Source organism: Oncorhynchus kisutch, unplaced genomic scaffold, assembly GCF_002021735.2.
Source record: "Oncorhynchus kisutch isolate 150728-3 unplaced genomic scaffold, Okis_V2 Okis03b-Okis08b_hom, whole genome shotgun sequence".
NCBI lineage: Eukaryota > Metazoa > Chordata > Actinopteri > Salmoniformes > Salmonidae > Oncorhynchus > Oncorhynchus kisutch.
Window position 1 is genome coordinate 263,367 of NW_022261980.1, and position 12,276 is coordinate 275,642.

The 12,276-nt window shown below is 45.1% G+C and overlaps 1 protein-coding gene across 1 annotated transcript in view; it reads left to right on the forward strand.

The window, feature by feature from the left end:
- The window catches only part of LOC109883633 (semaphorin-6D), a 41,040-nt gene that overhangs the window by 13,166 nt on the left and 15,598 nt on the right, over positions 1-12,276 (forward strand). The window contains 9 exon segments of the mRNA XM_031812546.1: positions 1,205-1,377; positions 5,194-5,256; positions 6,454-6,555; positions 6,680-6,716; positions 6,719-6,769; positions 6,972-7,091; positions 7,446-7,534; positions 9,602-9,819; positions 10,346-10,477. Of these exon segments, the coding sequence (XP_031668406.1) occupies positions 1,205-1,377; positions 5,194-5,256; positions 6,454-6,555; positions 6,680-6,716; positions 6,719-6,769; positions 6,972-7,091; positions 7,446-7,534; positions 9,602-9,819; positions 10,346-10,477 (985 nt within the window).

A 12,276-nucleotide genomic window follows, 5' to 3' on the forward strand; every position in this document is an offset into this window, starting at 1 on the left:
CTCACTCACAAGACAGCAGCATCATGTCTCAGTACAATTTAATTTCCAATCAGCTTTTCTGCTGCACCCTGTTGTCATGAATTATGTGTCCCATTGTCCTGCATGTATCAGTGAATAGTGTATTGATGGTGTACTGTAAGGTCTACATGGTAATGTAATGTGTATCAGTGAATAGTGTATTGATGGTGTACTGTAAGGTCTTCATGGTAATGTAATGTGTATCAGTGAATAGTGTATTGATGGTGTACTGTAAGGTCTACATGGTAATGTAATGTGTATCAGTGAATAGTGTATTGATGGTGTACTGTAAGGTCTTCATGGTAATGTAATGTGTATCAGTGAATAGTGTATTGATGGTGTACTGTAAGGTATTCATGGTAATGTAATGTGCTGACTGATCAGACATAGTATGCCCTGTATAAAATCAATCCTGTCCATCGTCAGCTCAGGCATTAACTAGATTCCCTTCCTCTGTGATGTACACAGGGAATACAAAGACTGCTGATCTGGCATACCATAACTCTCTCTCTCACTCTCACTCAGTCTTGAATAACTAACCTTGGGGGGACGCACAATTCAGTCCCATTCAAAAACCTATTTTCCAAAAACTAAACCTTAACCCTAACTGTAACCTGAACCTAAACTAAACCCTAGCTACTAACCCTAAACCTTAACCCTAACCCTAACTGTAACCTGAACCTAAACCCTAACTACTAACCCTAAACCTTAACCCTAACTGTAACCTGAACCTAAACTAAACCCTGGCTACTAACCCTAAACCTTAACCCTAACTGTAACCTGAACCTAAACCCTAACTACTAACCCTAAACCTTAACCCTAACTGTAACCTGAACCTAAACTAAACCCTGGCTACTAACTCTAACTGTAACCTGAACCTAAACTAAACCTAAACGACTAACCCTAAATCTTAACCCTAAATTCCCTAGAAATGGCATTTGACCTTGTGGGGACCAACAAAATTCTGTTTGTTTACTATTCCTGAGGCGACCACCGTGCTGTATCAGCAGCCTGAATTACACTACTGAGACATTTCTATAAAGCTGTAACACACAACATGTTTACGCTTAATCAATAACCTGATTGATAGTGTGTGTCCCTCAGAGCCAGTGTGTGTGTGTGTGTGTAGCACTCTGAAAGCTTACATGTGCGTGATCTCTAACTAACGTGTGTATGTGTGTTTCAGTCTCGCGGCAGTACCCAGTGTTCCGAGGTCGTCCGTCGGGGAACGAGTCACAGCACAGACTGGACTTCCAACTGATGACCAAGATACAGGATACACTGTTCATCGCTGGCAGAGACCAGGTGTATCTAGTGAGTCTCCGAGAATCCTACAGGAATGAGATCATTCCCTACAGGGTAAGTCTGCCTGTCTTTGAGTTTGTCTGTCTGTCTAACCACAAGTTACTCACTGAGTTACACACTGAGTTTTCTGTAGAAAAAACTACCTCATCAATCACATAATTAACAGGCTATAAATGAGAGTGGACATTGTTCTTTCTATAAATAATGGGGCCAATGTGTGACATTGGGATCAACATTTCAAAGTGGTTTGAAACTAAAATAAAATGTTTTTTCAAAGATGAAATAGATTGGATGCATACATGGTGTTGTTTCGGTAGCCTATGTGGTTGACGCAGGGATACATAATAAAGCCATGAATAATGGTAGCATTAATCTCACCATCCCTGGTTTAATAATGAGAAAGTGACCAAAAAACAGGTTCCTTTTTAATGGAAGACTTTGTATGGGAAGCCAACAGATGTCTTCATAATAACTGCACATGGTTTTACCAACAGAGTACTGCAACACCCTTCAATTGAATTCCATTGAAACGGTGGGAAACTGTGGCCACATTTCTCACAAAAACGGATCAAAAATGAAATCCCAGATAATTATAAGGGAGCAGGGGAACTTATCAATGGGCTACAAGAATTACAAATCATTTTCAAGCACCAGATTTTCAAGGTAGGCCTATTCCAGTTCTTGAATTTCTGAGCTCCAAATTTAATTTCATGTAGACTATTTCAAGCCTCTTGTATTGTTTAAAATTGCAGGTATAACATGGAGAAAACAATGTCTTTGTCACGTTATTTCATTACCAGATCATAATGTCAATAAGCCCACAAGGCTGTGTAATTTGTTGGCATTATATCCAGAATAATTCATAGGAATAGCATTGGTGCTGTGCACAGTAGACTCCATGTCCAATCAGAGGCACAAAAACACATGAAAACATGAACTCAGTACATAAAAGTTCTCTGTTAAATCTAACGAGGCCCTGCTGTAAATCAAGCAGGAAACAACAGATGATCCGCATCAATTCACAAGGGATATTAGATCCAACGTGGATCCAGGAACAACTGTCTTCACCGGTGTAACGAATGAGACACCAAAATATGATTTTTTCCCCAGCACTCGGGCTGTTGTTGCATTGCATGCGCTTTCACAACAGCTGTTCGTTCAGCACTTGACTGTCATTCAAAAAATTCCTTCCTGGATCAGATGATGATGTGTGAAAATATTACGGCGTACCTAATCAGCTGGACACCAAATGATCACCCAACAAGTATTAAGCATAATTATTGAAGAACCGGAGGGTCTGCTGTCCGGACCTCTGGCAGTCTCTATGGGGGTGCCACAGGGTTCAATTCTTGGACCGACTCTTTTCTCTGTATACATCAATGATGTCGCTCTTGCTGCTGGTGAGTCTCTGATCCACCTCTACGCAGACGACACCATTCTGTATACTTCTGGCCCTTCTTTGGACACTGTGTTAACAACCCTCCAGGCAAGCTTCAATGCCATACAACTCTCCTTCCGTGGCCTCCAATTGCTCTTAAATGCAAGTAAAACTAAATGCATGCTCTTCAACCGATCGCTGCCTGCACCTGCCCGCCTGTCCAACACCACTACTCTGGACGGCTCTGACTTAGAATACGTGGACAACTACAAATACCTAGGTGTCTGGTTAGACTGTAAACTCTCCTTCCAAACCCACATCAAACATCTCCAATCCAAAGTTAAATCTAGAATTGGCTTCCTATTTCGCAACAAAGCATCCTTCAGTCATGCTGCCAAACATACCCTTGTAAAACTGACCATCCTACCAATCCTCGACTTTGGCGATGTCATTTACAAAATAGCCTCCAATACCCTACTCAACAAATTGGATGCAGTCTATCACAGTGCAATCTGTTTTGTCACCAAAGCCCCATATACTACCCACCATTGCGACCTGTACACTCTCGTTGGCTGGCCCTCGCTTCATACTCATCGCCAAACCCACTGGCTCCATGTCATCTACAAGACCCTGCTAGGTAAAGTCCCCCCTTATCTCAGCTCGCTGGTCACCATAGCATCACCCACCTGTAGCACGCACTCCAGCAGGTATATCTCTCTGGTCAACCCCAAAACCAATTATTTCTTTGGCCGCCTCTCCTTCCAGTTCTCTGCTGCCAATGACAGGAACGAACTACAAAACCTCTGAAACTGGAAACACTTATCTCCCTCACTAGCTTTAACCTCCAGTGACTCCCAAACCTGCATGCGGGAGCGTAATCATCGCCTGAAACTAATTAGCATAACGCAGCGGACATAAATATCCCTAGAAAATGTTCCTATTCATGAAAATCACAAATGAAATATATTGAGACACAGCCTTTTGTTAATCACCCTGTCATCTCAGATTTTCAAAATATGCTTTACAGCCAACGCTAGACAAGCATTTGTGTAAGTTTATCATAGCCTAGGATAGCATTATGCCTTGCTAGCAGCAGGCAACCTTTTCACGGAAATCAGAAAAGCAATCAAATTAAATCGTTTACCTTTGATGAACTTCGGATGTTTTCACTCATGAGACTCCCAGGTAGATAGCCCAAAATATTATTTTTGTAGGTGAAACAGCTCCGTTTGTTGCTCCGTTTGGCTGAGAAATCACCCGGAAATTGCTGTCACCACAACGCCGAAAAATATTCCACATTAGCTCCATAATATCGACAGAAACATGGCAAACGTTGTTTAGAATCCATCCTCAAACGTTAGTGTTTTCTATTGAAAGCTGTCAATTATCTGCATATTCTAGCATCTTTTCCTGACAAAATATCCCGTTTAAAACTGGAACGTTTTCTTTCCAAAAATGAAAATACTCCCCCCTAGCACCAAGAGTTAAGCACCAACTGTCAGAGCAGCTCACAGATTACTGCACCTGTACATAGCCCACCTATAATTTAGCCCAAACAACTACCTCTTTCCCTACTGTATTTATTTTATTTTATTTATTTATTTTGCTCCTTTGCACCCCATTATTTTTATTTCTACTTTGCACATTCTTCCACTGCAAATCTACCATTCCAGTGTTTTACTTGCTATATTGTATTTACTTTGCCACCATGGCCTTTTTTTTGCCTTTACCTCCCTTAACTCACCTCATTTGCTCACATCGTATATAGACTTGTTTATACTGTATTATTGACTGTATGTTTGTTTTACTCCATGTGTAACTCTGTGTCGTTGTATGTGTCGAACTGCTTTGCTTTATCTTGGCCAGGTCTCAATTGTAAATGAAAAGGTGAAATAAATAAATTATCAATTTAGGTTTTAAGTATCAAGGTACGTTGACTGTTTCGGTTAGAAGCATTAACTTTTGCAATCACATACATTATTTTGGATTTGTGTGCCCATAAAAACAGTTTTCACCCTGTAACATAAGGAGACAAGAAATGGTTACACTGCATTTCTGAGATCTCTATACAAAATAAAAACTGTCCAACATCTATATCCAGGATTCTTACAGGGTTAAAGTTCAATGTCTAATTGAACTGATTACTGCTTAATACAGTATATGATATAACGACAAATTACACTGCCATAAATGCAAGGGCAGAAAATATGTAACACGATTTTGGACAAATCCGTCAAGACGCCAATCATGATAAAAGGTTAAACATAGGTTTTTAAGTCAACTTTGATTGAATATATTGAACTATGATCCCCCATTACATCTTCATGTAATGACATGACACTGTTTTTGCGGATTGTCATCAATGACTTATCAACAGCTGTAAAAAGTTGTCCAGTGTGGGAAATCCCAAATGCTGAATTGTGTATGTTTGTGCTTGCCTGAATGTATGTGCCTCAATATGTGTGTGTGTGTGTGTGTGTTGATGTTTACAGAAGTTAACATGGAGGTCAGGCGAGGCAGACAGAAAGAACTGTGCCATGAAGGGGAAACATAGAGTAAGACTTTACTATACTTACTAATATACTATGTTACTACTCACTGCCTTTCTACTGACTACTATAGACTCTCTACTCTCGGCTTTACCTCTCACCTCATAATGTCTTATCATTATAGCTACTGGCTATAGCTGCCATTATAGCTACTGGCTATAGCTGCCATTATAGCTACTGGCTATAGCTGCCATTATAGCTACTGGCTATAGCTACCATTATAGCTACTGGCTATAGCTACCATTATAGCTACTGGCGATAGCTGCCATTATAGCTACTGGCGATAACTGCCATTATAGCTACTGGCTATAGCTGCCATTATAGCTACTGGCTATAGCTGCCATTATAGCTACTGGCGATAGCTGCCATTATAGCTACTGGCGATAGCTGCCATTATAGCTACTGGCGATAGCTGCCATTATAGCTACTGGCGATAGCTGCCATTATAGCTACTGGCGATAGCTGCCATTATAGCTACTGGCGATAGCTGCCATTATAGCTACTGGCGATAGCTGCCATTATAGCTACTGGCTATAGCTGCCATTATAGCTACTGGCTATAGCTGCCATTATAGCTACTGGCTATAGCTGCCATTATAGCTACTGGCTATAGCTGCCATTATAGCTACTGGCTATAGCTGCCATTATAGCTACTGGCGATAGCTGCCATTATAGCTACTGGCGATAGCTGCCATTATAGCTACTGGCTATTGCTGCCATTATAGCTACTGGCTAAACGGTTTATAATATGATCTCCCCTCTCTCTCTCTCCTCTCTCTCCTCTCTCTCTCCTTCTCTCTCTCTCTCTCTCTCTCTCTCTCTCCTCTCTCTCTCTCTCTCTCTCTCTCTCTCTCTCTCTCTCTCTCTCTCTCTCTCTCTCTCTCTCTCTCTCTCTCTCTCTCTCTCTCTCTCTCTCTCTCACTCTCTCTCTCTCCTCTCTCTCTCTCCTCTCTCTCTCTCTCTCTCTCTCTCTCCCTCTCTTCTCTCTCTCTCTCTCTCTCTCTCTCTCTCTCTCTCTCTCTCTCTCTCTCCTCTTCTCTCTCTCTCTCTCTCTCTCTCTCTCTCTCTCTCTCTCTCTCTCTCTCTCTCTCTCTCTCTCTCTCTCTCTCTCTCTCTCTCTCTCTCTCTCTCTCTCTCTCTCTCTCTCTTCTCTCTCTCTCTCTCTCTCTCTCTCTCTCTCTCCTCTCTCTCTCCTCTCCTCCAGGATGAGTGTCATAACTACATCAAGGTTCTGGTTCCTAGAAATGATGACCTGGTGTTCATCTGTGGAACAAACGGCTTCAACCCCATGTGCCGGTACTACAGGGTAAGACAACAGCAGGGTGTGTGAGAAACGTTCTCTCTCCCTCCCGCTCTGCCTCCATAAGCACGTATTGTTCACTATGCCATCCGCGTCTTTGTTAACGGAGTGCATGTGTGTCTGTGTGTAGCTGGATAACCTGGAGTTTGATGGGGAGGAAATCAGCGGACTGCACGATGCCCGTTTGACGCCAAGCAGACCAACGTCGCTCTGTTCGCTGGTATAACCACACACACACACACACACACACACACTGTGGCCATAGCAACTAGGGTTCATAAGTCAGTCTGTAAACAAACAGTTTGAACCAGGGTGTTAGATCCACATGTCCAGTCTGACAGAATGGAATGTGTTTGTCTGACCTGTGTGTGTGTGTGTGTGTGTGTGTGTGTGTGTGCGTGCGTGTGTGTGTGTTGTTTCAGACGGGAAGCTGTACTCGGCAACGGTTGCTGACTTCCTGGCGAGCGACGCAGTGATCTACCGTAGTATGGGTGACGGCTCGGCCCTCAGGACTATCAAATACGACTCCAAATGGCTGAAAGGTAAACATAGCAGTGTGTGTTGACCGCAGACTCTGTCCATGTCCCTGTCCTGCGAAGACGTCCTGTAGCTCTGCTCTGTCACACTATCTAGGTCAACTTTTACACGCAGCTGTAACAGGAACACTGAAATATTCAGGATGGATGCAGAGAGAGAGAGAGAGAGAGAGAGAAGTGGGGAAGGAGGGAGAGGGGAGGAGAACAGAGAGAGACAGAGTTGAAGGGAGGACAGAGGTAGTTATGTATAGACAGAGGTAGTTATGTATAGACAGAGGTAGTTATGTATAGACAGAGGAAGTAGAGGGAGAGAAAAAAGAGACGTGACAACACAAAACCTCTGTCCCCTCTCTCTTCCAGAGCCCCATTTCCTGCATGCAGTGGATTATGGGAACTATGTCTACTTCTTCTACAGAGAGATTGCAGCAGAACACAACAACTTGGGCAAGGTAACACACACACACACACACACACACAGTTTACTAGACAACATTGTGTATTATCAATATTGATGTATTATAAATAGTAAACACTATATTACCAGACAACAGATAGTGTTGTAGAAAAGTGCCGAGTACAGCAGAATGTGTAAGGAGTAGTTTGGTAGTGACTGAACTGTAGGTCAAACTACTTTACATGTAAACCCTTTACCCATGGAGAGGATTCACACACACACACACACACACACACACACACACACACACACACACACACACACACACACACACACACACCCTTGGTGGTAATTGATGTTTTCTGCAGTTGTTAGTTGCTTTAGCCACCACAGGCCTCATATTTACCCATGATGCATCATTCAAAGAATGGGCGGCCAGGCTGAAACCGTGGGATGATAAATATTTTAGCGCTACTAATGCTGGAATGTGTGTTTGTGTGTGTTCCTGTGTGTGTGTGTGTCGATGCTGATGGGTCTGGGATAACACCTGGGCAGATGGAGCTTTGCACTGGTCAATTATTTAAGCTGTTTCTGCTGACTGCTTCACACGCTTCATTTAAACCACAATAGCTCTAGCCCTAGTCCCCCACACTCCAACACCTAGAGCTCTAGCCCTAGTCCCCCACACTCCAACACCTAGAGCTCTAGCCCTAGTCCCCCACACTCCAACACCTAGAGCTCTAGCCCTAGTCCCCCACACTCCAACACCTAGAGCTCTAGCCCTAGTCCCCCACACTCCAACACCCAGAGCTCTAGCCCTAGTCCCCCACACTCCAACACCTAGAGCTCTAGCCCTAGACCCCACATTCCAACACCCAGAGCTCTAGCCCTAGTCCCCCACACTCCAACACCTAGAGCTCTAGCCCTAGTCCCCACACTCCAACACCCAGAGCTCTAGCCCTAGTCCCCCACACTCCAACACCCAGAGCTCTAGCCCTAGTCCCCCACACTCCAACACCCAGAGCTCTAGCCCTAGTCCCCCACACTCCAACACCCAGAGCTCTAGCCCTAGTCCCCACACTCCAACACCCAGAGCTCTAGCCCTAGTCCCCCACACTCCAACACCCAGAGCTCTAGCCCTAGTCCCCCACACTCCAACACCCAGAGCTCTAGCCCTAGTCCCCCACACTCCAACACCCAGAGCTCTAGCCCTAGTCCCCCACACTCCAACACCCAGAGCTCTAGCTCTAGTCCCACACAGTCCAACACCCAGAGCTCTAGCCCCAGTCCCCCCACAGCCCAACACTCCGACACCCAGAGCCCTAGCCCTAGTCCCCCCACAGCCCAACACTCCGACACCCAGAGCCCTAGTCCCCTACAGCCCAACACTCCAACACCCAGAGCCCTAGCCCAGAGATCTAGCCCAGTCCCTATCATATAGCCCCGTCCTATAGCCCAGTCCCATCATATAGCCCAGTCCCTATCATATAGCCCCATCCTATAGCCCAGTCCCCGTCCTATAGCCCAGACCCTATCATATAGCCCCATACTATAGCCCAATTCCAGTCCTATAGCCCACTCCCTGTCATATCGCCCCTTCTTATAGCACCATCCTATAGCCCAGTCCCTGTCATATAGCCCAGCCCCTATCATATAGCCCAGTCCTATAGCCCAGTCCCTATCATATAGCCCAGTCCCTATCATATAGCCCAGTCCCTATCATATAGCACCGTCCTATAGCCCAGTACCTATCAAATAGCACCATCCTACAGCCCAGCCCCTATCATATAGCCTAGCCCCTATCATATAGCCCAGTCCTATAGCCCAGCTCTGTCCTAGTTCAAGGTTAATCAGACTGAGTAAAGAGGTGTGTGTGAATCAGGTTTAGGGCTAAGAGGTGTGAGTGTGAGGTGTTTGTTCAATCGGAGCTTCAAACAAATGTCCTCTCTGACACAGGGTCCTGGATAAGCATGTGTGTGCGCCCGCACGTGTTCTTGTGTATGCGTCACACTGTGAGGCCACAGGATGAGGCAGATGTCTTATTCAGAGGGCGGAAGTATTTTAGTGATGCTGATTGCAGAGTCTCTCTCTCTCTCCCCCCTGCTCCCCCTTTCCTTTCCAGGCCGTCTACTCCAGAGTGGCTCGTATCTGTAAGAACGACGTAGGCGGGTCTCAGCGTGTGTTGGAGAAACACTGGACGTCCTTCGTCAAGGCCAGACTCAACTGTTCTGTTCCTGGAGAATCGTTCTTCTACTTCGATGTTCTACAGTCCATCACTGACATCATCAACATCAACGGAGTTCCTTCTGTGGTGGGAGTCTTCACTACACAGATGAACAGGTAAGGATGGACACACGGAGGCTGCATCCCAAATGGCACCCTATTCCCTGTATAGTGTACTACTTTTGACTAGGGACCATAGGGATCTGGTCAAAGTGGTTCACTATACGGGAATAGGGTGCCATTTGTAGTACACTCTTTGTAATATTGGTGTAACAGATGTGTAACAGATGTGTTGTTATTGTGAATCTCTTGTTGTGTGTGTTTTCTCCATATCTAGTTAATAGTAGTTGTGTAACAGTGTGTGGTTGTGTTCCTCTCTCTTCAGTATCCTAGGGCCTACAGTGTGTATATTAGTAGCTATAGTTAATAGTAGTTGTGTAACAGTGTGTGGTTGTGTTCCTCTCTCTTCAGTATCCTAGGGCCTACAGTGTGTATATTAGTAGCTATAGTTAATAGTAGTTGTGTAACAGTGTGTGGTTGTGTTCCTCTCTCTTCAGTATCCTAGGGTCTGCAGTGTGTATATTAGTAGCTATAGTTAATAGTAGTTGTGTAACAGTGTGTGGTTGTGTTCCTCTCTCTTCAGTATCCCAGGGTCTGCAGTGTGTGCGTTCTCCATGGATGACATAGAGAAGGTGTTCAGAGGACGATTTAAAGAACAGAAAACACCTGACTCTGTCTGGACCGCCTTCCCAGAGGAGAGACTGCCCAAACCCAGGTATGTACCTGTACCTTTACCCAAACCCAGGTATGTACCTGTACCTTTACCCAAACCCAGGTATGTACCTGTACCTTTACCCAAACAAGAACCCAGGTATGTACCTGTACCTTTACCCAAACCCAGGTATGTACCTGTACCTTTACCCTAACCCAGGTATGTACCTGTACCTTTACCCTAACCCAGGTATGTACCTTTACCTTTACCCAGGTATGTACCTGTACCTGTACCTTTACCCAGGTATGTACCTGTACCTTTACCCAAACCCAGGCATGTACCTTTACCCAAACCCAGGTATGTACCTGTACCTTTCCCTAACCCAGGTATGTACCTGTACCTTTACCCAAACCCAGGTATGTACCTGTACCTTTACCCAAACCCAGGTATGTACCTGTACCTTTACCCAAACCCAGGTATGTACCTGTACCCTTACCCAGGTATGTACCTGTACCTTTACCCAGGTATGTACCTGTACCTTTACCCAGGTATGTACCTGTACCTTTACGCAAACCCAGGTATGTACCTGTACCTTTCCCTAACCCAGGTATGTACCCGTACCTTTACCCTAACCCGGGTATGTACCTGTACCTTTACCCAGGTATGTACCTGTACCTTTACCCAGGTATGTACCTGTACCTTTACCCAAGCCCAGGTACTATACCTACAGTATGTCAGTCTCTAACCCTGACCCAATCCCAGGAACTGTACCTACAGTATGTCAGTCTCTAACCCCGACCCAAACCCAGGTACTATACCTACAGTATGTCAGTCTCTAACCCTGAACCAAGCCCAGGTACTATACCTACAGTATGTCAGTCTCTAACCCCGACCCAAACCCAGGTACTATACCTACAGTATGTCAGTCTCTAACCCTGAACCAAGCCCAGGTACTATACCTACAGTATGTCAGTCTCTAACCCTGACCCAAGCCCAGTATGTCACAGTAAGTGTATGTCAGTCTCTAACCCTGACCCAAGCCCAGTATGTCTCAGTAAGTGTATGTCAGTCTCTAACCCTGACCCAAGCCCAGTATGTCTCAGTAAGTGTATGTCAGTCTCTAACCCTGACCCAAGCCCAGGTACTATACCTACAGTATGTCAGTCTCTAACCCTGACCCAAGCCCAGTATGTCTCAGTAAGTGTATGTCAGTCTCTAACCCTGACCCAAGCCCAGTATGTCACAGTAAGTGTATGTCAGTCTCTAACCCTGACCCAAGCCCAGTATGTCTCAGTAAGTGTATGTCAGTCTCTAACCCTGACCCAAGCCCAGTAAGTGTATGTCAGTCTCTAACCCTGACCCAAGCCCAGTATGTCTCAGTAAGTGTGTGTCAGTCTCTAACCCTGACCCAAGCCCAGGTACTATACCTACAGTATGTCAGTCTCTAACCCTGACCCAAGCCCAGTATGTCTCAGTAAGTGTATGTCAGTCTCTAACCCTGACCCAAGCCCAGTATGTCTCAGTAAGTGTATGTCAGTCTCTAACCCTGACCCAAGCCCAGTATGTCTCAGTAAGTGTATGTCAGTCTCTAACCCTGACCCAAGCCCAGTATGTCACAGTAAGTGTATGTCAGTCTCTAACCCTGACCCAAGCCCAGTATGTCACAGTAAGTGTATGTCAGTCTCTAACCCTGACCCAAGCCCAGTATGTCTCAGTAAGTGTATGTCAGTCTCTAACCCTGACCCAAGCCCAGTATGTCACAGTAAGTGTATGTCAGTCTCTAACCCTGACCGAAGCCCAGTATGTCTCAGTAAGTGTATGTCAGTCTCTAACCCTGACCCAAGCCCAGTATGTCTCAGTAA